Here is a 22,713-nt window from a genome sequence, read left to right as displayed (position 1 = left end):
TGGACTCCCAACTTTCGCGTGAATTAAGCGAACTATTATAGCTCACCTAAAGTTTGTGGTTCCAATTATAACATTTGGTGTCTTTAATTATTATAGTCCATAATTAACTGCAATATTATTATTTCAATTCATCTACTATTTTTTACCAATTCTTTCTTTTCATCTTTGTTACGATGTCTATTATTTACTATCCAGACCAAAATAATATGCATCTCAAACATAAATTATTATAAGCAAAACTAAAATAGTTTACACCCCAAATATAGATTATCATAGCATACAAAACATTATGTTTTAACTCATAAATTATAATAACCAACTCAATGCATCAAACACTCGTCTCAGTAGTCATTTATAACCAAGTTAACAACTCACTAATAAAAGAACGAAGTGAAACATTCAAGCTATGAAAGGTAATTCAATATATATATATATATATCGAAAAAGGAAAATACTTTAATGTATTTACGTATCTCTATACAACTTAGACAAGTATCTAATAAGGATTTACATGTGGCTGTTTTTTTTAATTAAAAAAGTAAAAAAAGAAATCTTTGTATATATATAAAAAAGGGAAAGTATGATATTAGATGCAGCCTAAACAACATCTGATCGAAAAACAAACCACCATTTTTTTGGTCATACAAAATTTAATTTAACTATAATTTATTTGACATCTAATTTAAGAGTTATGGCCCTAAAACCCAGTTGCATTGAATGGCTCACATGACTGAACCATACAGCATGAGCTTCGTGATTCGATGGGTTGTTGGGACACGTGCCAGTTTTCGATGATGCACGTAAGAAATCGTTTTTCCCTTATCCTCACGAGGTCCCACCGGTATATAATGGTAACCACCAGAAACTCCATTAAAGTTGCGAGGCTTAAGCTCGGAGGCCGTTTGTCATTGTCAGTAACAGAGTGAGAGTGATGAAAGCCCTAGCGACCTCCAAATCCATCATCGCTAACAGTACACCTTCTTCTTACTTTGCTCCTTCTCTGAAAGAGCGTCTTCTTTCTGGAGGACCTGAATTCATTTCTTATCGGAGGCCTTGGAAATTGGCCAATTTTGGACTTGAGCATTTGGTACCTTCGCGCCGGGGAGGCATCGACTTGATTTCTTGCTTCTCGTCTCCTCACCAGGTCTCTTTCCTTCCTCGGTATTGGAAATTTTTTCTTTGTGATTGTACTTCCACGGTTTCATTTGTTTTCTTTTGGTTTTCTTGAAGAATCTTGGATTGCTGAGAATTATTTTCTTCACCGTGTTTAATTACTTTTGGATTCTGAATGTGTGATCGAGAGTTAAGCTGTGCGAACATTCTTGGTGTTTTTTTGCTTATTTATGGATTCCGAATGAATGATCGGGGAGTTGCGATTTTGCTAATATGAAAGCCGGTGAAAGATCGTGTTGATATGCCTTCGATCCTGAGTTTTTGAATGAAGTCTCTTTGTTCTTTAATTGCACGTTACTCTGTATGTCTCGACATTGAGTCAGTTTTTTCACTGGATAAAGCAATCGTTTCCTAAAGGTTTATGTTGGATCAAATTAAGAATAATAGAAACTTCGGAAGTTTAGAATGGGTAATGAAGTATCTGCGGATGCATCTATAAGAAAGAGATAATTATTTCCAGAAAATCTAGGAATTGATGTGGAAAATATGGTTGTAATGAAGTATATATGCTAATAAAACCATCCTGATTTTGATTGAACTTGTTCTTTGCAGGCAGATACTCAGAATGATGCAGTTGAGAATCAAGAAACAAGTAAGTCAACACGATTGATGATAAATAATTATTTCCTCTGGGAAAATAGCCTCAATTTTCCATATCGACATCTTTTACGCAGATCAATCAAAGACCGTTCGTGTCAAGTTCCAGCTCCAGAAAGAGTGCACATTTGGGGAGCATTTCTTTGTAGTAGGTGATGATCCAATTTTTGGTTCCTGGGACGTTTCAAGTGCAATACCTTTAAACTGGGCCGATGGGCATCAATGGGCAGCAGAAGTGGTGAGTAGAGAGACTCATGAAGAACGTAAAAATCTTCATTTAAAGAAACAAGTTTCGTAAACGATTCTAATATCTGGTCATGGTTTTTTGTTTTTTTCCAAATCAGGAGATTCCTGTTGGGAAAACAATCCAGTTCAAATTCATACTTCAAGGAACAACTGGAAATGTTGTATGGCAACCTGGTCCTGATCGAACATTTGAACCCTGGGAAACATCAAATACAATCATCGTTTCTGAAGATTGGGATAGTGCTGAATCACGGATACGAAGTGAAGAAAAAATTGTTAACCAGGAGGAGGATTCTTCGATCGCCCAAGAAAAGTTAGTGATCAAGGAGAACCTCACTTATCCAAACGAAGAACTGATCCCCAATACAAATAAGGATTCAATAGCAGAAAAACCATCAGTGGAATCGATTGATGGCAGTAACATCTCAGCTTCAGAAGAAAATGGCAGTAATATCTCTGCTTCTGAAGAGAATGCCAGTAACGTCTCTCTTTCAGAGGATAACCCTAGCAGCATTTCGGGTTCAAAAGAGAATGCCAGAGTTCTTGTGGCAGAGAATATTAGCTCCCCAAAGGAGAGCTTCATTCTCAATACAAGTAACAAGGCCGTGAGTGAGGTACACAGCAATTCAAATGGGGAGACAACAATTACATCCGAGAGTGATACAAAGATAACAGAGGAAATTTTGGAGAATGACGAGAAAGATGATGGTGTTAACTATGGAGTTCAAGAAAGCTTTGTTAACAAGGGAGTTCCCATTCTAGTTCCTGGTTTACCTCCAACACCAACAACATCAAATCAGTATGCACCTCCAAATGAAGTCAAAGATGATGGTTCCATTGATGGAATTAATGATACTAACGATCGTACACTACCCGAGGTAACAGCTTGATGGCCTGACCTACCTTTACCATTTCTTTCCTGCTTCAACTCTTGTTACCACAAAATCGTCCTTTCAATTTTTGTGCACCATGTATTGTACTTTTGAAGGAGATCCTAACTACAGTGGACGTAACTTTGATAGCTTAAATGTTTTCGAATTGATATGTGAAAGAGATGAAACTTGACATGGACCATGTATTGTAGTACTATTGCTGTCATAGTCTTATGGCCTAATAATTTCAATTTTGATATCTTAGTTTTATTTTGCTTCTTTCTTACCAACTTATCACGAAACCAAACATCATCGAATGTCGACATAACTTTTGAGTGCATGAAATACATGGAAAGACATTTCAAGCTGACCTTGTTGTATGCACAATCAAGTTTCATGTAACTTATAATATGCTTCAAATTATACAGCCCATTACTTCTTAAACTTATAAAACTGCAAATAAACCTGTGACCACCTAAAAGCACACTCTGAAAGCATGAGACTACAATCACTGAATTAAACTTATAAACACTTCTCGGGCAATAGTTGTGCTATGCTTGATTCAACTTCTTCTACTGCTCTACTATGTTATATAATGTTCATATGCCTCATATTTCATTTGTATTAATCTCAGAACATACAAAAGAATCAGAAACCGGATCCTGATGTTATGGCTGGACAAGAGATGGAGGTGAAGTCAAGTTATGAAGAAATTAGACAAGAGGATGACACAAATATAATTGAGAATCGGTCCGATTTGCAGGAAATCAACAAAGATATCGTTCAAAATGACATAACATGGGGTCATAAAACCCTGAAGAAGTTCCTCTCCAGTTTGAGACTGCTTTAGCACCACAACTTTATTCAAGACACTGGAAAAAAGACTTCCAGATTTCATTTTTAGTTCTGTACTATTGCTGTTCCCCAAGAAGATTTCGACTTTCTGGGACCCAACTGGGTGAATGGAAGCTGTCATTGGGAGTTGTAAATATGGTCTACTAACTTCACTATATAGTATACTACTTGGTAAGATGAATATTGGGTTTCACTTTAATATTTTCCTCAATTATAAATCCTAGTGACTTTGCTTTTATATCAAATCTGAATGCTTATTTGTTTTATTTACGACAGGGGTGTAAATACAAAGACTACGAAATTGGTTCATTGGCGAATCTGGACTGAAATGGTATGAAAGATTCTTGGTAATTACAGTCTTGTTAGTCATTTGGATTTGTTTAGTTCCATATAAAGGATGCATTCTCATCGTTATTCTTCTATGTTGTTTTGTTTTGGAGGCTAAACATATTTTATTTCTTTAGTAGTGCATAACATGATGGAATGAGTTAATAATTAGGGAAAATATCAATTTATATCCCTAAACTTTGGGAATTGTATCAATTTAAACTTTAAATTTTGGGAGTTGTATCCATTTAAAACTTTAGGAGTTATATCTATTTAAACCCTGAACTTTGAGATTTGTATCAATTTAAACTCCAAACTAATAATTGTATGAATTTAAATTTTGATCTTTTTTGTAAGTGTATCAATTTAAACCTGAACTTTCATAAGTGTATCAATTTAAACTCCAAACTAATAATTGTATGAATTTAAATTTTGATTTTTTGTAAGTATCAATTTAAATTTGAACTTTCATAAGTGTATCAATTTAATCTTTGAACTTTTATAAATATATCAATTTAAGCTCTAAATTTTTGTAATTGTATCCAAATAAAATATAATAGAGGGTTTAAATTGATATCCTTATAAAAGTTCAGAATCTAAATTGATACCGTTGTTAGTTTAGGATTTAAGTGGATACAATTTACAAAATTCAAGATTTAAATTAATACAATTATTAGTTTAGAGTTTAGAGTGATACATTACCCACCAAATTTATAGATATATATTTGTCTTGATTAACAGAACTTTGAGATCATCAATATTTATGACCGAGACGTGTTATGAAGGCACGTTACTATTGAGAAATTGATAATCAATGCTCGTCCATATAGCTTACGCCACAGGTTGCGGAGGGTTTGCGTAGTAATGTGCTATTCTGTCACTTCAAGGCAGATATCACATAGAACAATGTCCATTACACAGAACGAGGCCAAATTAAATGTAGGTTCCCTCGATTATCGTACTATTAAATTTAAACAATTTAGTAACAGATACCAACGAGGTGGGGCATTTAATTTCATTTGCATAATTTTGGATGGTATCTGCATCGTTACTTAAAAAAAAAAAAAAGGAAAAAGAGAGGAAATATAATTTTGTTCATTTCGAGGAAGTGGTTATACATTGGAAACGAAGAATGGAATCGAACAATTGATTGAAATCTAAGCTCATTGGTAATCTTTTGAATTGGTTTAGGTTAAATTCATAACTTAACCACTATTATATGAATCTACCCTTAGAATGATTACATTTAGAATGAAATATTGGTTACAAACACATCTACATTCACTTCTCCCATGAAACGCGCAAAACCCAATCAACAAGTATAAGACCCACCAGGTTGATTCCAAGCTGATTATTGGTTGGTGTTAATTTTTTTTTTACGTATATTATTGAATAATCAATAATTATGAAATAAATAGACCACGAATACAATAAAGAAAAATAGCAAAAAAAGAAAATACTAAAGAGGAAAATATAAATTAAGAATAAATCATAAATTATGCTAACACCCTTTCTCAAGTTCGAGGTGGTAGAGTGACGACCAACCTGAGTTTGTGAAGCATCCGATTGAATGGATTGGATGACATTCAAGGTGGCAGGTGAATGAAACTGAAGAAAACTTCCCTATCTGGGCTGGAAACACTCATTAAGAACTGGAACAAAGATCTCCATAAAGATCTGAAAATAAAATCTACTAACGACCGATTTGAAAACAAATCTGAGGCCCCTAGAGGTTAGAGAACAAGGACTAAACAGTATAATGAATTAAGTAGATGAACCAAACCAAACCAAAATGGTCCAACTGAACTAACCAAATCATAATGAACCAGACCAAGTCGGTTGTAATGAGATTTGTGCCCTAAAGCTTCAAAGTTAATTAATTATCTAATACAGTTTTTAATTTAATTATTAAATATGTAATAAAGAATTATCCATTACAACAAAAATCCAAGGTAATTACATGAAACTTGAATGGTATATAATTGACATACAAGTGGATTATGTTTAAGTAATAAACTAATGAGTCTATAGTATGTGAATAAGTTTTTAGGTGTCTTATCTTAGTAACACTATGGATACGATCCATTTTGTAATTGTTACAAATGATGTATAAGACTGGATTGTGAAATAATTAATCTGTCTTTGTAACATTGTTGACGGAAGGGATTAATATTTCACAGGATTACCATATGTAACTCGAGCTCAATCCCGAGTCAGTTATGGACTCTTGCCTATGAGGGCTCGTCCTTCTATTTGTATGATGAGAGTGGCCTGAGTCAACGACTTAATAAGCCTACCATTTTGAAGATTTGACCGAGTGGGGAGCTGGAAACATAACTACACAAAATGTAATTCACTCCTTCTCGCCTTAGGGTAAGTAGATGAGTAGTTCTCTTAAGTGCTGATTTTAAGCCTTGAACAATGGGGTCTCACTCTCTCACTGGTTCGAGAGGAACTTGGTTTATAGTTGGACCATAAACAAATTATTCACGAGAGGATTAGTGGTACTTAAGGATAGAGGTAATTATAGGAGTAAAACAATAATTTAACCCAATTGTAATTACGAGCAACTCGTGAAGAATCGACTTAATTGTAATGGTTGTAACCATGGACACAATATATTCTACAATGCATAAGAGTGTAGGTACGGGTCTATAGTGGTTTACTTTATAGTTAATGAATGTTGGTTAATTTAGTTAAAGAGTTTAATTAACTAACCTCAAATCATTGAAGTTTATAATCAATAGGTTCATTAAGTATTCCTGCTAGCTCACAACAAATTAACAAGGACTAACTGTTCTAAAAGAGTAATTTGAAGTGTTCAAATTAATTTAGGAAATAATATGTTAATTGTGTACTATACAATTAACATAATATATATAGATACATTATAATATATAGTTAATTCTATATAGATACATTATAATATATAGTTAATTCTATATAGATACATTATAATATATAGTTAATTCTAAATTAAACCATATAATATAGGAGATGTAATGTATTTGAATGTGATTCAAATAACAAATTAACATGAATAAGATGCAAATCAAACTATAGGTTAAAAGCTAATGTGAATAAGATTCATATTAAAACTATAGGTTATGATATAAATAAATATTTGAATATAATTTAAATATTCATTGATTAAATATAAGATATTTAATTAAATCAATTAATTAGTTAATTAATTAAATGATTATTTAATTTAATCAAATTTAATTAAACTAATTTAATTAAGTTAAACAATAACTTCCACGTGGGAGAGAGATGGGAAGTGGGAAGTTATCTCACTTCACGTGTTATACAAGCTCTCTTTGTGCTAGGAACCCTCCACAGGAAACAATCGTGACTCTCTGCCTTTTCTCTGTAGATCTCATAACATAAAGAAGTGAGTTATTTACAAAAATATTTTTCCTTTAAATTCTCTTGATCTCTTAAAAGAGGCTCCTACAAGTCTATTCTTGCCAAGAGAATAGTCGAGAAGACTTTTTAGAGCCGTCCCGTACATGTGGAGATCTGCTTATGAAGAATGAAATTTAAAGAAAGCTTGTTCTTCAAGGTAATTTTTTTCCCTTGTTTTCATGCTTAACTTGTTAAATTGCATTGTGAATGTACTTCGTTTCTTTTGTGTGTTGTAAAATTCTCAGGTAAAATCAAAGCAAAAGCGTGATGTGCACAGACAAATTTGAGCAATGGAGTTAACGGAAACGTACGGCCCAAACATAGCAAATTGGTGCGAATCTAGGTGATGCGTGAGTCTAACAGCGGCAGGGGATTACAACGACCATATTAATTTGGGCAATACCATATTAATTTTATGTATATTATTGAGTAATCAACTTAATAGAATATAATCAATTATAGAATAAATAGATACCAATAGTATAATAAAAGAAAATAGTAGAAAAAGAAATAAATTACGCTAATAGTTGGTTTGGTTGGTTTTGCCTAAATGTGGAGGTGAACTAATAGATTTGGCTGATTTGACTAAAAAGCAAAACTAAACCGACTTAGAAGTTAATTCCCTAATTACGAACACGGCACATGTTACATTTATCACTCGTCTTCATAGCTATTATGGGACGGTGCTCTCCCCACCTTACACCTTTCTAGGGGAAAAAGGAATAGAGCAAGTTTTGACAAAATTGGAGGATTGTATCTAAAATATTATATACTACAAAGGGGAATATAGCAAGTTCGGAAAACAAATTGAGGGATTGGAACTAAAATATTAAATATTACAATGGAATAGAAGCAAAAAATTGTCTGAAATAGTCGGTTAGGTTTTCACCTTACACAACTAGCACACATTTTGAAAACTCGTAAAAATAGTTTTTCTCGGTTCGTCTGGGATGAGATCGACCACCAAGAATTAGTTAAAAGATCACATTTTTTTTCTAACATATCTAAATATTATATCAGATTATTACATATTTTTTCAAATCTTTAATTATGTTTTCATAATTATATGAATTTCCAAAATTCAGTTTTCTAATTATTAAAATAGAGTTTCCAAATTGATTCAAAATTTTTAGATTTTGGGAAAAATCAATTTTTGCGAAAAATTGGGTAGATTTGGGATAATAGAATCTCGTTGTTAATCCTGCCCGAGATTCTACTGAGAAAGCTTAAATATATGAATTTCGGTGTTAATTATTGTCACACCCCTCTCCAAATTACTCTCTTAATCCGAGAAGAGGTGTGAAGACAACAATTGTCAACCCTCATATGACAATTACAGTCAAACATATTTCCATGAACTTGTGAACCCATTACCTGATTAACAATTTATCTTATACAGACCATTACCACCCAGCCAATGCAATTTAAACATATAGATTCTCATACAGCAGAATGCTTATTTACATACATCATAGTTAAAGGGTCCAGTAAGTCTATTTACAATAACTATAAGATCTCTACCCTGACTACTCACAGTGTGAACATAAGACCCAAGTTTAAGTAAGACATGATGAGCTACCTAAGCTTCAAGTTTTTTGAAGTTTTCGAGAAGTGACTGACTAGCAAAACTACTAGGCTTTGGGATGTCAAGTGCTACCTAGGGAGGAAACATTAAAAATAATGAGCTTAGAATGCCCAATGAGTGACTATTTAGAATAAAACATGCTTTCAACATAAATAACATAAACATGGTTTCTCAATAAACATTTGCATTATCGTCTTCAGGGTTTGAAAATAAACAGAGAACATAAATTCAAGTCAAATGTTAAACCCTGAAAGGAAACTTATTATTAATCCTGTAAAGCACCTCTATTCCTCTGTCTGAATATATGGGAGAACCCTTTTGCTCGATCTCATCAATGTCGATAATATGAATCATACGTGCACGTAGAGCTGGATTGGGTCCTGATCACCTTACCATACCTTCATTGTCAAGGATTCCTAATGTAACTGAAACTTGGGTACTTTATCATACCTTTGGTACCAACATGGGAGTAGGACTTATACAAGGCACAAAACTTTTAAAACATATTACAATTATGATAGTAGAATACTCATGGGAATTAATCATACTTCGTAGATTCCATTTCATCGCATAGTGCCTTGTAAACATTAAGTATTATTTATAGGCATAAGTTACTGAAATTGCATGCTAAATTCACATATGAAAACTCATTTATTTGAGAACATGGATCATGCGACTAATATATGAGTAAAGCCTGCATTGTAGAAATCATAGTATAAAAACACCATGTTGAATTGGTTATGCGTTGAAAATCATATGCGAAGCTAGTCATTAACAAAAACGATTATAAAATATCTCTGGTAGTCAGTCTATTTCCATCAGTCGGTCGGTGGGAGCGAGAAGTTTGTCACTCACTGTCTTAAGCTACTTATCCAAGGGTTTGTAAGCCTTTCTTATTTTTGTCTGTCCTGAAATAAGGAAGGATCCCTTGATCAATATAATTTGCTCCCTTTTGAGTGTAGCGCATAAACTTAACTTCATTGCATACTAGTAATTTTATCGCATCATGACTAAGTTCATCGCATCATCTACATTTAGCCATTTTACCTTATAACTTGGATGAATAATGAAAAACCTCGCTTAGAGATGCTCAGAAAGTCATGAAGACACGCCTTTGTGCCTATGCGATGAATGTTCGGTACCTATGGTTGCATAAGTCCTTGTGGATTGCCTACACGTTTCGTCGCATATCATCGACTGGTCAGCTACTTGCTTATTCTTCAGATGTAGCTGCCTACTTATTCATCGCATATCATCTTTTACTACAAGATCGCATAGGCACTCGCTTGCTGAACGATCGCGCGGTATTTTGATACTCGACGTATGGTTGCGTGCTACACGATCACGTAGACTATCATGCTCATTGCATAGTCATTAGCTACACGATCACATAGTATTTCATACTCCGCATGGTGTGTTTATTACACGATCAGCTACAAGGTGTTCTTTGAAAGGCGGTTCGGTTCGAGCAATTCAAGACCCAGCTCACCTGTTCCAAACCGATTGACTTAAATTTTGTAATAGTTAGTCTTTTATTTTCTTTTTTTAGAGAGGTTCTATCTGAAGAAACTCTTATTCAAGATAACCAGTGAGCGGAAGCAAGATCTTTCCAAGCCCATTGTGAAAGAATTAAATGCATTCAAAAACGTACAAGAACAGTTATCCATCTTAAACAAAATTACAACATGCTTTCTTCAACAAATAAAAAAGGAATGAGAGACATACCTTTGAAGAAAACTTCTTATGTAAATCTCTCATTCTCATGAGGAATTGGACAACACCCTTTTGCTATCGTTCAAATCGCCTAGCCAATCGTCTAGTAATCACGAACTGTTTGATCCACGCACAGCAACCCCTCGACACAACCATTCGGCAACCTTGGTATTCTCGGAGTGAGAATCCAAGAGATGTGGGCTCTGTGTGAATTTGGTAAAAGGATGGAGGAAGGAAACGATCGAACTGCATGATCAAGCAAGTGGGAGAAAGTTCTATCTATCGCATAGACTGAGAATGCTTGATCGTTTAGTAAATCTCACTAGCACACGATCGTTTAGTAAATCACACTGATCGTTTAGACGATCGTTTAGTAAGTGTCGCTCTATCGCTTTGTCTCTCGTGAGTAAACGATTAGTCATTCACTAATGAAGTGATCCCTCAACCAAAAATGAAAACACTTTTCATTTTATCCTTCAGTTATCCAAAACTAAAAATAACCTCCCACCTTCACAGTTAATGGAGAAAATAATCAACCACAATTATCATATAATTGTTTAATATAAGTAAATACAATAACTAATTTATCATATTATATTTATAACCTATAATTTTAATATCACATCATATGTAATATTTAAACTATAGTTCTTTTCTCCTTTATTTAATATAAATCATATTTATATCAAATTCCTCTAATTAATATATCTCATACATCACATCAATGATATCACATATAATTGAACCAATTTAATTATATCATATATAATCAAATTCTCTCTTGTTAATTTCAACTCTTCAAACTAACCCAAAAACTGATTCTCAACTTGAATCCATTGAGCTACCAAGGGGATCTTATGGACCTGTAGCTTGAAGCTCCAATGGTACGTGAATAACTGACTAAACTTTTTAATCACGAAATCCACCATTCGTTAACTGTCGGGCACTCCACTAATGACCGTCAGCTGCACTCTTCTCACTACAGATATATTTCTGTGTCCATTAGATATAACCAATCAACAGTACGATAACCCTTCACAGATCGCTCGTAAGTACAGCTGGGCCAATTTACGTTTTGCCCCTGTAGTTACATCTAACTCCTTAAGTACTACCGATTTCTCTAATTAGCAATACATCATAGTTCTACTATGAGTGAACACCTCTTGGGCCATGAGAAAGTGTGTGGTGACACATCATTCAAGCCCCGGAATAAGCCCTTAAGGGAGAAATCTATCTACTTACCCCTACTTCGGGGAAGGAGTGAATTCCATCTTGTATAGCTGAGTTTCCAGCTCCATAATCAGATGAATCCTCAAAGTGGTAGGTTTGAGTCGGCAATCTGGCCACTCGTACCCATGCAAATCAAAAGACCACCCTCATAGGCAGGAGTTCCCAACTCACTCAAGATTAAGGTCATATTACCTATGGTCATCCTAAGGAAATGAAAGTCTCTGTCATGAACGGCGTTATATAAGGAGACTAAACATTTCGTAGTCCGGTCTTATATAAACTCCTTTGTATAGGACACCCCCGCTCGCATATCTCCACATGAATGATTAGGATCAGACCATCTATAGCACTTTACAACACTTGTAACATCTAGAAAGTGAGTAGTATCCATAGTGTCACTAGGATAAGATTTTCCTCCTTTATCCATATACTATAAACCATTTAGGTTATCACTTAAGGCATGATTCACTTGTATGTCTCCACATACATGCTTAAGTTACAACGATAACCAGGGATTTTAGTTTATTGGTTTGTGGTTAATGCAACTAAAATATCCCATATTACATAGACAATTGTGAAGAAAATAACTCATATTATTACATCACAAGTGTTTGTTCATACAGGTGTTTACAAACTACAGAATCCTACGAGATTTAGGGCATCAACCCCAACAATATTCTACTTGTCTTACGTGATGCACAATCTCGCGGATGAGATTACTTCCGCTCTATATGTTTGTCGCGCTTGTGACTTCTAGGCTCCTTGGAGTTCGCCACAACACCACTATTATCACAATAAAGGGTAATGGGCTTAGACATGTTTGGAACAACTTCCAGATCAGTCAGAAACTTCCTGAGCCAAACAACCTCCTTAGCAGCTTCACAAGCCACTACATACTTGGCCTCCATCGTGGAGTCACCGATGCATCCCTGTTTAGTGCTTCGTCATACTACAATCCCTCCGTTAAGAGTAAACGTTGATCCTGAAGTGGATTTTCGAGAATCTTTATCAGTCTGAAAATTAGAGTCCGTGTATCCAGCAAGGATCAAATCCTTAGATCCATACACGAGCATGTAGTTTCTCGTTCTCCAAAGATATTTGAGGATGTTCTTGACTCGGTCCAGTGACCCTGTCCTAGATTAGACTGATATCTACCGACTATCCCCACAGCTTAGCAGATGTCAGGTCGAGAACATAACATCATATACATCAAACTGTTAACGACAGTGCATAAGGGACCCGTCTCATCTCCTCAGCCTCTTGACGTGTCTGAGGACACTGTTCCTTAGACAATGTAACTCCATGCCTAAAAGGCAGTAGGCCCTTTTAGAGTTCTGCATCGAGTACTTGTTCAACATCTTGCTAATGTACGATGCTTGAGACAGTGCTAGCAATTTGTTCTTTCGATCCCGAAAGATTTGAATACCAAGAACAAACTGAGCCTCTCCCAAATATTTTATTTGGAATTGGGTCGCTAGCCAGTTCTTAACTGAAGTTAGTAAACGTACATCATTCCCAATGAGTAGGATACCATTTATATACAACACTAGGAAAACTACTGACCATTGATGATTTTCTTGTAGGCACAAGGTTCATCAACGTTTTGGTCAACGCCGTAAGATTTGATCGTAGTATCAAACATAATGTTTCAAGATTGAGACGCTTGTTTCAGCCCATAAATGGACTGAATCAGTTTGCAAACCTTTTGCTCTTAACCTTGGGCTATGAATCCCTCGGGCTGTAGCATATAAATGGTCTCCTTCAAGATTAACATTCAGAAAGGCAGTCTTGACATCCATTTTCCATATCTCATAGTCATAATATGAGGCAATGGATAAGAGGATGCGGATAGACTCCACCATGGCAACAAACGAGAAAGTCTTCTCATAGTCAACTCCTTCCACCTGGGTATAACCCTTTGCCACAAGTTTAGCCTTGAAGGTTTACACCTTCCCATCAACACCTCGTTTCCTCTAGTAGATCCATTTACAACCTATAGGTTTAACCCGATCAAATTGATCTACAAGATCCCATACTGAGTTGAAATACATAGACTCTATTTCGAGATCCATGGTTTTAACCCATTCATCCCAGTCAACATCCTCCATTGCCTTCTGATAAGACAACGGATCCTCAACCTCGCCATCGGCTACCATAGCCAAGATTTCAGTGAAACCCATATAGCGAACAGGTGGGTTCGCAACCCTCCTACTACGTCGAGATTACCTCAACTCTTAAGGTGGATTTGACCTACCAGATGAACTCCCATCAATAACTCTTGTTGATGTAGCAAGCCCTTCAATAACTCTTGTTGAGTAGTTTCGTTGGAAAGTTCATGCAACACGACTGTGCTCCCTCATATGATCCTCCTCCATGAAGCTAGCGTTTTTCAACACAAACACTTTGTTTTCATTAGGATCATAAAAGTAACCCCCTCATGTACCTTTAGGGTAGCCTAAAAATAGGCACAGCCTCGAACATGGTTCCAATTTCTTTGGATTAGCCTCAAGCACATGTGTTGGGCAACCCCATATGTCGAAGTGATGCAAACTAACTTTACAACCATTCCACAACTCCAAAGGTGTTATGGAAACACTCTTGGAAGGAACATAGTTGAGGATATAAGCTGTAGTCTCTACTGCAAAACCCCAAAACGAGTTCGGTAAGGAAGTGTAACTCATCATCGATCAAACCATGTCCAACAGGGTTCTATTTCTCCTCTCTGATACATCATTCTGCTAAGGTGTACCAGGCGCTGAGAGTTGAGAAACAATTCTATGTTCTATCATATAGTTCTGGAACTTAGAAGCCAAAAACTCTCCACCCCGATCAGATCGAAGTGTTTTAATCCGTTTAGCCAATGCGTTTTCAACTTCAGCCTTGAACTATTTGAACTTTTTAAAAGATTCTAACTTCCGTTACATCAAATAAACATACCCATACCGAGAGTAATCATTAGTAAAAGTGATGAAATACTCATAGCCTCCCCTGGCTCGCACATCCATCGGACCATAAAGGTCTGAATGCACTAACTCTAGAGGCTCTTTGGCTCGATAACCTTTTCCAATAAAAGGTCTTTTAGTCATCTTGCCTTCATGGCATGACTTGCACACAGGTAAAGAATTTTCCTCTAACTCACTTAGAAGTCTATTTTTCACCAACCTCTTAATCCCATTGAGATTGATGTGCTCTAATCAAAGGTGCCAAAGTTGGGCATTTTCTTTATGAGAAACCCTAAGTCGTTTATTTTGAGTTACGACAGTTTTAAACATCTCAATGTTATGGAGGGAATTGGTTGCTAACGGCCTTAACACATACAAATTATTTTCCAATTTTGCTGAACAAATCTCAACACCATCTTTCATAATAAAAACTTTATTCACCAAAAAATTAAGAGTATATTTACATTCAATCATACACTTTGCAGAAATTAAGTTCCACTTTAACTCGGGAACAACATACACATCATTCAAAATGATAAATTTATTCTATAAAGTCAACTAGAGTCCTCTTGCCACAACTGAGACGACGTGTCTAGTGCCTACTTACATTGTCATCTCACCAGTCTCAAGTTGCTGCCAGGATCTAATCTTCTTAAAAGAAGAACAAACATGATTAGTAGTCCCAGAGTCAATAATCCAGGCAGAATCATCATTCTCCATTAAACAAGTTTCTAAAACTAGTAAATCATATTTACCTTGTTTTGCCTTGACCTTAACCTTCTTCTTCTCCTTCAACCAATGAGGACAAGTGTCGGTTGACAATGGAAAATGTTTGCAATTAGAAGTCTTAGAAGTATTAGAAATGTTAGAAGTAGAAAGTGCAGACTTTGTTCCTGAGGTCGAACCCCGATAGAACTTCTTTGATGATGAAACAACATTTGCTTCACCAACCTTCTTCTCCTTGCTTTTCAGTAAGGATTGAAATTCCTGCAACTCGTTGAGAAGAGTTGTAAGGGTATATTCAACTTTGTTCAGCACAACATTGCTGACAAAGTGCTGGAAGCTATCTGGCAATGAGTGTAGAATTATGCTAATCTAGTTGCCCTCATCGATGCATGACCCATTCATCTCCGCCACATTGAAGTGGACCATCATGTTCGGAACATGTTCTCGAACAGATGTACCCTCCTCCATTTTGGAGTTGAAGATACATTTCAGAGCTTCATGCTTAAGCTGTCAAAATGGTTGTCTGAATATCTCCTGCAGGGACTCCATGATCTCACGCACATAGACCATAGGCTCATGCTTCTTGGCCAAAACGTCGTTTAGACTTGCCAAGATGTAAGCTTGGGCCTTCTCGTTCGCCCGTGTCCATTTCTCATAAGCCTTCTGAACATTTCGAGCGACAGTCTGAGTTGGAATAAGAGGACACTCCCACGTAAGGACGAATCGAGGGTCATCGATGATCAGTATGGTATTTATCGTGTTTTTCCAACTAACGTAGTTTTTTCCAGTCAATTTATCGGCACTTAATAGGGCTAATGTGGCAGTAGCCATTTTAATGTTGTTGAAAAACATGAATAAACTTAATAAGTCTATGTATTACCACTTTTAACACCAGTTTTAGTTTTAGTAAAATAGTTCCTATGTACTCTAAATGAGAAGACATTTATTTTCGCAATGATACCCCAGCTAAGCAGGACAAAAGTTACCAGTGGGGTGATCAAGTGCCCCGTCACTGGGATGAGACATTCTCAACCATTAGACAGAAACAACTCTTATAACTGACTCTAACAGTCACCATTTTTCAGTCCAGAACTGTTAACATTTAACAATTTCGTGTAAGTATAGCTCCTTATTTTAAGCCCTAGATTCTCGCTCTAATGCTCCTACCGTAGGGAAAAAGCGGATTAGGACAAGAGAATAAAGCGACCTTATCCTATATAGAAGATCAGATAAAGAGTCGTGCAAAAACTGCCATCCTTTAGGGGGACACTCCCAGGGTGCCTCGAGTCATGCAAAAAATGTTATCCAACCTAATGAGATAAACCGTGGGATATGTTGTCACACGTCTCGCTCCCACTTACTATGAACATTCTCTCCATTCACCTTGGTATTGACTACCCAAACACCATCCTTTAGGGGGACACTCCCAGGGTGCCTCGAGGCAGAGGATAGATCTCATGGTGTGAACATTAGAGAGAAACGTGAAGAGATTTAAGTGAAGTATCATATACCCCAAGTACCTCCCACTAAATGTGTTACCTAAAGATTCATTAACTTAGACAATTCAGCCACTGATTTTATCTAAGTGTGAGTTTAATTTGCTAAACAACAGTTGCTTTTGATAATCAAACAAGTTCAAATCAAGTCCCATTAAACACTTTAACAGATTATCATCAAATTTGCATGCATGCATCAAATCTATCTACTTCACCTTTCCAGGTAGGTTCCCAGATAGGGGTGTTCCGTTTCCGTCAGATTAAGTACTCCAGCCTAGATAGAACCTACCTTAGATAAAAGGTCCCTTATAGATAGATTTGGTACATATTTAATCTTTTATTAGTCATTTTAATCCTACTAAACTGATTAAAAGATTAAACCTTAGGTTTCTAATCTCATTAGAGCTGTGATCTTAGGTCTATCTCCATCAAATTTTAAAACTCTTTTAAAAAACATGATTCAAGTCTAAGTTTGCATGCATGTCTTTCTTATTAATTTTAGTTCTAATTTCCATTATAACTCTTATAAAAGAAACAACAAAAATCATCCACATTGCTTAGCTAGAATAGGTATTTATAACTCTTATAAATTTAACCTATGTGTCATGCTTCATGCAATGTCCATTCATTACTATATATAACTTTTATATAAAAAGTAATGGACTAAGCATACATCTTACATACACCCTTATACTATAACACTTATAATATAAAGATGATGCATGAATATGCTTAATGCATGCATAAATATAACTCTTATATTATATGATGCATGAGCATGTTCTTAAGTAATTTAATCATGCAAACTACTATATCATAACTCTTACAACATAGAGATGATGCATGACCATTGCATAACCTATGGTGGGATATAAACTATATGGCATACTATATGACATACAATTAAACATACATCTCATATACATTTACCAAAAATTAATGGACTGGGATGATTAGCCTCAAAACTGGAAATTAAATCTATCTATTACATTAAACCATCGAATAAACCGGTTCAACAAGCGATCTGGGTCTTGAATCGTCCAGGCGAAGCCTTCTTTGTGATCGTTTAGCAAAAGTGGTCGAGTATCCACGATCGTGTAGCAACGATTGAGTACCTTTGACTATGTGATGAAGCATAAAGGCCACTCGATCATGCAACGCACCAAGTTTAAATGCAAGTCTAAACGATCGTGTAGACAACTACTATGCTATGAAGCATGATCGTCTAGACGATCGAAGAACAAGCGGTAACATTTACTGAGCGATCATGTAGTCAGTGAATGTGATGAAGCATGTTGACCTACACGATCGTTTAGTGCGTGCATGTCTACCTTGCAATGAGTATCCCATACTCAACGATCATTTACCCCTATCGTTTACACGAACTGACCAACTCTTGGTCTTCTTCTTCCTCGAAGTAATGTGCATCTCCATGCCTTAAAGCTTCATCACGAGCGACTCAAACATATTCAAACTCTTTGAATTACAGACTCAATAGCAAGTTACTATGCCTAAAAACATAGGGGCCCTTACAAATAACTTTGAAAATGTAAAAGAAAGTAATAACCAAAGGCAATCATCTCGAAAACCCCATTAATCCACATCCACAAACATATTTAACACTTAAACTGAATGTAGACATGCTTAACACCCACCATAAAAGTAAATGCAATTCTATACAGCAATGGATTATGAATATCAGAACCTAGCTCTGATACCAATTGAAGGCACTCTTATTTAAGAGAACCAGTGAACGGAAGCAAGATCTTTCCAAGCCCATTGTGAAATAATTAAACGCACTCACAAACATACAAGAACAGTTATGAATCTTAAACAAAATTACAGCATGCTTTCTTCAACAAATACAAAAGGAATGAGAGATATACCTTTGAAGAACACTTATTTTGTAAATCTCTCGTTCTCATGAAGAATTAGACAGCAACCTCTCGCTATCGTTCAGATCGCTATTAAAGAGTTAAATGGATTTGTTACATGCATGCAGGTTTGATGAAAGTCTATTAAAGAGTTTAATGAGACTTGAATCAAAATTATTTAATCATCAAAGACAATAGTTGTTTTTTAGCAAATTAAACAAACACTTAGATAAAATCAGTAGCTGAATTTTCCTAAGTTAATTAACCCTAGGTAGAAAACTCAGTGGGAGGAAAGTGGGGTATATGATACTTCATTTTTGCCTCTATATGTTTCTCCCTAAAAGTTCATATCGTGAGATCTACTTTCGGCCTCGAGGCACCGTGGGTGTCCCCCTACGTGTGGCATTTGGGTAAGTCAATACTGATGACATGCAGAAATGCATGCCATCTTAGTCTTTTTACTTAAAATTATGAAGTTTGTTAGGCAGAAATTGCATCGATCATGATAGGAATTCACGAGAATATGAGTTTGCGTCGATCATCATGTCAAATCATAGCTAACACATTACTTTGCGTTAATTATGCATTCAATGTTTTGTTTTTGTAGCTAATGTAGGAAATGAACGCAAACGCGGAAACCGGACCACCGCATAGACGACCACATGTGGAGAAACACTCCATCGCAAGGGCAAACGCATCGATCAACGCATGGATGTTGCGGTAATCAGCCGTATGCGTCCATCGTATGGGAGTTGCGCTCGTCAAGTACTGTCTCTTATACACATCTAGATGTGTATAAGAGACAGGACCTAAGCTCTATAAATAGAAGCTGATGAGAAAAATTTTAAACGATCCGGGGGAGAATACTTGTGAATCGGGGACTTTCCCCGCAATCCAGAAAAACTGCGTGAGAAGATGGCTAAGAGTTCTTCACCTCCTTCATCCATTCCGAGTGACGACCGAAGCCTTCAACCGAAGCTAGATCTCAAGAGAGTCAGCTCCTCCACCCATCCATGGCACCACTAGCAGCCTTGACGCACATCCGCTGGAAGCAAAGTTTTGCTTCCAGCCGGTCATTTATTTTTCCTTTCTTTTCCTATATTGTATTATATGACACTTTGAATTAAGAAATTAATACAATGTGTTTTCAATGCATTTCTCTATTCCTTCGACTCCATCTCCATCTTCTTGCTTAGAATCTTTACTTTCATTACAACACTTAGTGGGAGTGCTTGGGTATTGCATACTTAGTCATGTGGATTAGGAATATGAAGCATGAAGCAACCCACCGAGAGGTGTGCGTTGCGCGAGTATGTGAATAATCTTATTTGCTTAGTGTGAAGCTGCTGCAACGCCTGTCTAGAGGCTAATGCATTGCTTGTCTATGAGTGAAGTCAGCAACAATCAACTGCCCGAGAGGGTAAGTGGTTGGACGCATTAAGCAATATTTACGTTGTTCACTAGAGATAGGAATAAGCTTAGGTCAGCCAAGTTCATGCCATTACCTTGTTCTATGAGCGCATCATTCACATTTAGGCATACTTGAGAAAGTAGTCTAAAACCCAAATCTAAGACTCGAGACAGCGGATTGGAACGCATAGACAAGAACAAGGAACTTAGAGATAAGCGTCGTTTGTTAACCTGCATCGCATGCACCCTAGGAATATGAATGATATTATATGGTTGCATATTTGTGTGGATGTCACTTTGTCATCGCATAAATAGGAATAGAGGCTTATGTGTAGACCCTGTAGACTTAGCGTATATATCGCATGCGTTCTAGCAATAGAAGCCGTAGCATTCGCACCGAGAGGTGGTTTACTATTGTATGTGTATTGCATGATCGCATGGCTTGCGTTGACTAAGGTTGCCCTTGCGATCACTCTTAAGTATTGCAATGAAAACATCTCCGCATTTTATCTATTTTCCCACACATTTATTTCATGTCAAGGTTTGTCGCATCTCTACCTTTCATGCATATTTTCATTGCGTTGTTTGTTAGATAGAAGTAGGAGTAGGATTAACTTAGCAATATCCCCTCCATTCTTTTATTTATACCGCCGCATGCACATCACCGCAAACATATAGTTACAAGTCCCTGTGTTCGACCTCGAATTACCCAAGAAACTTGCATTAGAATTATACTTGGTTCCAGCACAAGAAAACTTATGGCAGGACGCATGGTCATCACACACATTCGTTAATGCATTTTTCATTCCAACGCATGACCATCGACGCATGACTATCAACGCATATCTTAGGAACATGCATCGCATACCGCGTCCACGGGATTTTGGTCGTTGAGTAAAATTGACTTCCAATCCTCGCGCACCAAATACCAAGGTGAATGGAGAGAGTATTTATAGTAAGTGGGAGCGAGATGGGTGACAACACATCCCTCGGTCTCTCTCATTAGATTGAATAAAGTTTCATGCATCGCCTCGAGGCGTCGTGGGTGTCCCCCTAAAGGATAGTTGTATTGCATAAAGCTTTATTTGATCTTCAGAAATGGATAGGGTTGCTTTAGTCTCTTGTTCTAATTGTCTTTTCCCTACGGTTGGCTCATTGGAGCAGGACTCTAGAACCTAAAATGAGGAGTTACACTTACATATAATTGTTAAGGATGTTAACAAATTCTGGACCAAACAATGGTGACTATTAGTTACAGTTACAAGGAGTTGTTTTTGTCTAATGGTTGAGAATGTTTCATTTTAATGAAAGGGCACTTGATCACCCTACGGTGACTTTTGTCCTGTCTCACTGAAACATCATTGCAAAATAGATGTCACTTAGGGTATACTAGACTATTTTGCTAAAAATTGATTGATTTTTTAAAAAGTGGTTTAATGCAAGTAGACTAAAGTAGTTTGTTCTTTTTCAGCAAATTTAAAATGGCTACCACTACTCTTAGTCTAACTGCCGATAAATTAACGGGTGAAACTACGCTAGCTGGAAAAACACGATCAACACTATTTTAATCATCGATGACCTTCGCTTTTGTCCTCATGGAGGAGTGTCCTCCTCTTCCACCTCCCAATGCTCCTCGAAACATTCGGGAAGCATATGAGCACTGGACAAGGACAAACGAAAAGGCCCGAGCGTATACCTTGGCAAGCCATAACGAAGCTTTGGGCAAGAAGCATGAGCCCATGCTCACAGCCCATGAGATCATGGAGTCCCTGAGGGGAATGTTCGGACAACCGTCTGCACAGCTCAGGCACGACGCTCTGAAGTACATCTTCAATGCCCGTAAGCAAGAAGGGGCATCTATTCGAGAACACGTTCTCAACATGATGATCCACTTCAACATGGTGGAGATGAACGGGTGAAACATCGATGAGGCTAGCCAGGTTAGCATTATACTGGAATCTTTACCTGAAAGTTTCCTACACTTCCGTAGTAATGTTTTTTTGAACAACATTGACTACAACCTAACTACCCTGCTCAACGAGATACAAACCTTCCAATCCTTGTTGAAAAGCAAGGAGAAAAAGGGTGAACCAAATGTTACTTCATCTTCTAAAAAGTTCTACAACGGTTCGACCTCTGAAACTAAGTCTGTACCTTCTTCCTCCGACACCAAAAAGTGGAAGAAGAAGGAGGGTGGAAAGAGGAAGGCTACTACTAAATCAAGAGTTACTACACCAAGGGGTAGACAACCTGTCAGGG

At 36.6% G+C, this 22,713-nt stretch overlaps 1 protein-coding gene across 1 annotated transcript; it reads left to right on the top strand.

Moving 5' to 3' along the window:
- The first annotated feature begins 850 nt into the window (after positions 1 to 850).
- LOC120092050 lies at positions 851 to 4,324 on the top strand. Its single transcript, XM_039050243.1, has 6 exons — positions 851 to 1,144; positions 1,726 to 1,765; positions 1,848 to 2,008; positions 2,115 to 2,894; positions 3,523 to 3,914; positions 4,020 to 4,324. Exons 1-5 carry the CDS (start codon positions 932 to 934, stop codon positions 3,736 to 3,738), a joined length of 1,410 nt encoding a protein of 469 aa, XP_038906171.1. The 5' UTR covers positions 851 to 931; the 3' UTR covers positions 3,739 to 3,914; positions 4,020 to 4,324.
- Positions 4,325 to 22,713: the final 18,389 nt, after the last annotated feature.

The sequence above is a fragment of the Benincasa hispida genome, chromosome 11 (genome assembly GCF_009727055.1).
Source record: "Benincasa hispida cultivar B227 chromosome 11, ASM972705v1, whole genome shotgun sequence".
In the NCBI taxonomy this organism is placed as follows: domain Eukaryota; kingdom Viridiplantae; phylum Streptophyta; class Magnoliopsida; order Cucurbitales; family Cucurbitaceae; genus Benincasa; species Benincasa hispida.
Note: the sequence above shows the minus strand (reverse complement) of the source record. Positions and strands in the feature narration are given on the sequence as shown.

What these genes read in the sequence shown, in the direction of transcription:
- LOC120092050 (XM_039050243.1), top strand. Translation starts at nt 932, where the DNA reads ATGAAAGCCCTAGCGACCTCCAAATCCATCATCGCTAACAGTACACCT. An exon ending in ATCAATGGGCAGCAGAAGTG is followed by an intron (nt 2,009 to 2,114) that starts GTGAGTAGAGAG and finishes TTTCCAAATCAG; the next exon opens with GAGATTCCTGTTGGGAAAAC. An exon ending in ACGATCGTACACTACCCGAG is followed by an intron (nt 2,895 to 3,522) that starts GTAACAGCTTGA and finishes TATTAATCTCAG; the next exon opens with AACATACAAAAGAATCAGAA.